Source organism: Miscanthus floridulus, chromosome 18 (genome assembly GCF_019320115.1).
Source record: "Miscanthus floridulus cultivar M001 chromosome 18, ASM1932011v1, whole genome shotgun sequence".
NCBI lineage: Eukaryota > Viridiplantae > Streptophyta > Magnoliopsida > Poales > Poaceae > Miscanthus > Miscanthus floridulus.
Genome location: NC_089597.1, coordinates 40,621,452 through 40,623,346, shown reverse-complemented (window position 1 = coordinate 40,623,346; position 1,895 = coordinate 40,621,452). Strand labels below are relative to the sequence as shown.

Below are 1,895 nucleotides of genomic sequence, written 5' to 3'. Positions count from 1 at the left end.
ACATCAAAATGGCATATCAAACCATCGACATATCAACCACACAGTATATATTGATTAATCCCAAAAAAAGTGTCATAAACTGGAACCGTCAGTCCCAGCCCCATGGTTCAGCGACTCCATTGGTTCCCTCCATTCGGCTGAACCAGAACGCCAAATCATCGGAACAGCTAGTACGTCGTCCCGGTAAAAAAAAGAAAAAAAGAAAAAAAGAAGAAGAAGAACGAATCGCAAAGCAGACCGGGCGAACTGGAACCGTCGATGGCCCCCGATGCGCCTTCTGGAACCTTCCCAGCCTCGGCCATCCCCTCCCCCAAGCAAACCCCAGCATTTAAACCCCCCACACACTTCCGTCGCTGTCAAGGCATTTCTCGCAGCGCACCGCTAGAAGCCAAAACCAAAACCCCAGTCACGAACACAGGAGAGAGAGGGAAGGATCCATCCATGGCTTCCGCTTCCGCCGTCGCTTCCAAGGGGGTCCCGCTGGCCGCCCTCCTCAAGGAGCTCCTCGCCTCACCGTCCGCCTCCGGCAAGACCGCCGCCTCCGCCCGCCGCCTCTCCATCTCCAAGCTCTTCTCCGCCGACTCCAGCGAGGACTCCAGCGACGAGGACTCCAGCGACGAGGACGCCGTCGCCGCCGCCCGCCGACGTGAGCGCGACCTCTCCATCGCCAAGCTCTTCTCTGGAGGTGCCGCCTCGCGTTGGCCGTTCCCTTCCCCGCCTTATTTCCTCGAACTAGGCTGGTGAAGCGAAAGAGGGAGATAGTACTGATGATCTGGTGGTTTTCTGCAGACGTGCTGGACGAGGCGACGAAGATGCGCCTGCTGCTGCCGCTGACGGAGGACGGCGGCGCGGCGTCCAGGACCGGCTTCTCCTCGCGCGGGTGGTGGGTCTCCAAGGAGGACGGCGATGCGGTGCAGCTGAAGGTGGCGATGCCGGGGCTGGGGAAGGAGCACGTGAAGATGCGGGTGGAGAAGGACGTCCTGTTGATCAAGGGGGAGGGCGACGACGACAAGGGTCCGGCTCCGGCACGGTACAGCTACCGCATCGTGCTCTCCTCCCAGGCTTTCAAGATGGACCAGATCAAGGCGGAGATGAACAACGGCATGGTCAGCCTGACCGTGCCCAAGATCAAGGACGAGGAGCGCAAGGACGTGTTCGAGATCAAGATCGAGTAGGGGATCGGGGATCGGGAATCGAATGGGTCCCGGGGTCTCCTGGTTGCAGTCCATATCGTAGTTGCAGTGAGCTAGTCGTAATCGTAGTAGTAGTTCTACTGGAGCAATCGTTACTGACCAGATCATGATCGTCGTAGGAGTAGTAGTTTTACTGGAGCAGTCGTTTCTGATGCAGAGCAGCAGATGCTGCGAACGAGAGGACCTTTTGGTGGTGGTGTTGTCTCGTGCCTGATGTAAGGCAGCCATGTTTTTACTTTTTCTGTTCGTCTTGCAAAGTTTTGTTTCCTCGATGGCGATGATCACTGATGATCTCGTGATGAACTTCAAATGGTAATGGAATCTGCAGTTAATGATCGACATCTATACGAGCTTTCTGTTATTGTGTTCTTGTGTATTGTTGCATTTACAATCCTTTCTCTTCGGGGCACCACCAACGAAGGTTAACACTCCTAAAGGTTCTACTACAAATAAAATGATCCACATATATTAGAAAATGTTAAGACTACTATTCACACAATACAAACTAACACTACCTGTGGTTTACACAGAAACTTTTTGTTTTCATCATGCCTTATCTTTATTTTCTCCCCCCTCTTCTTTTTTTAGCATGGACCGTTTTATCTCTCTCCAAGCATATATAGTTACTGCAGACAAATATAGAGCACATACTTTTTTTTATCTGTACATGACATTTGAAGCTATAAGCTAAAAAGTAGCGTT

The 1,895-nt window shown here is 52.5% G+C and overlaps 1 protein-coding gene across 1 annotated transcript; it reads left to right on the top strand.

Annotated features, from left to right (window-relative positions):
* Positions 1-355: 355 nt before the first annotated feature.
* On the top strand, positions 356-1,429 carry LOC136524843 (26.2 kDa heat shock protein, mitochondrial-like). Its single transcript, XM_066518081.1, has 2 exons — positions 356-685; positions 790-1,429. Exons 1-2 carry the CDS (start codon positions 442-444, stop codon positions 1,173-1,175), a joined length of 630 nt encoding a protein of 209 aa, XP_066374178.1. The 5' UTR covers positions 356-441; the 3' UTR covers positions 1,176-1,429.
* Positions 1,430-1,895: the final 466 nt, after the last annotated feature.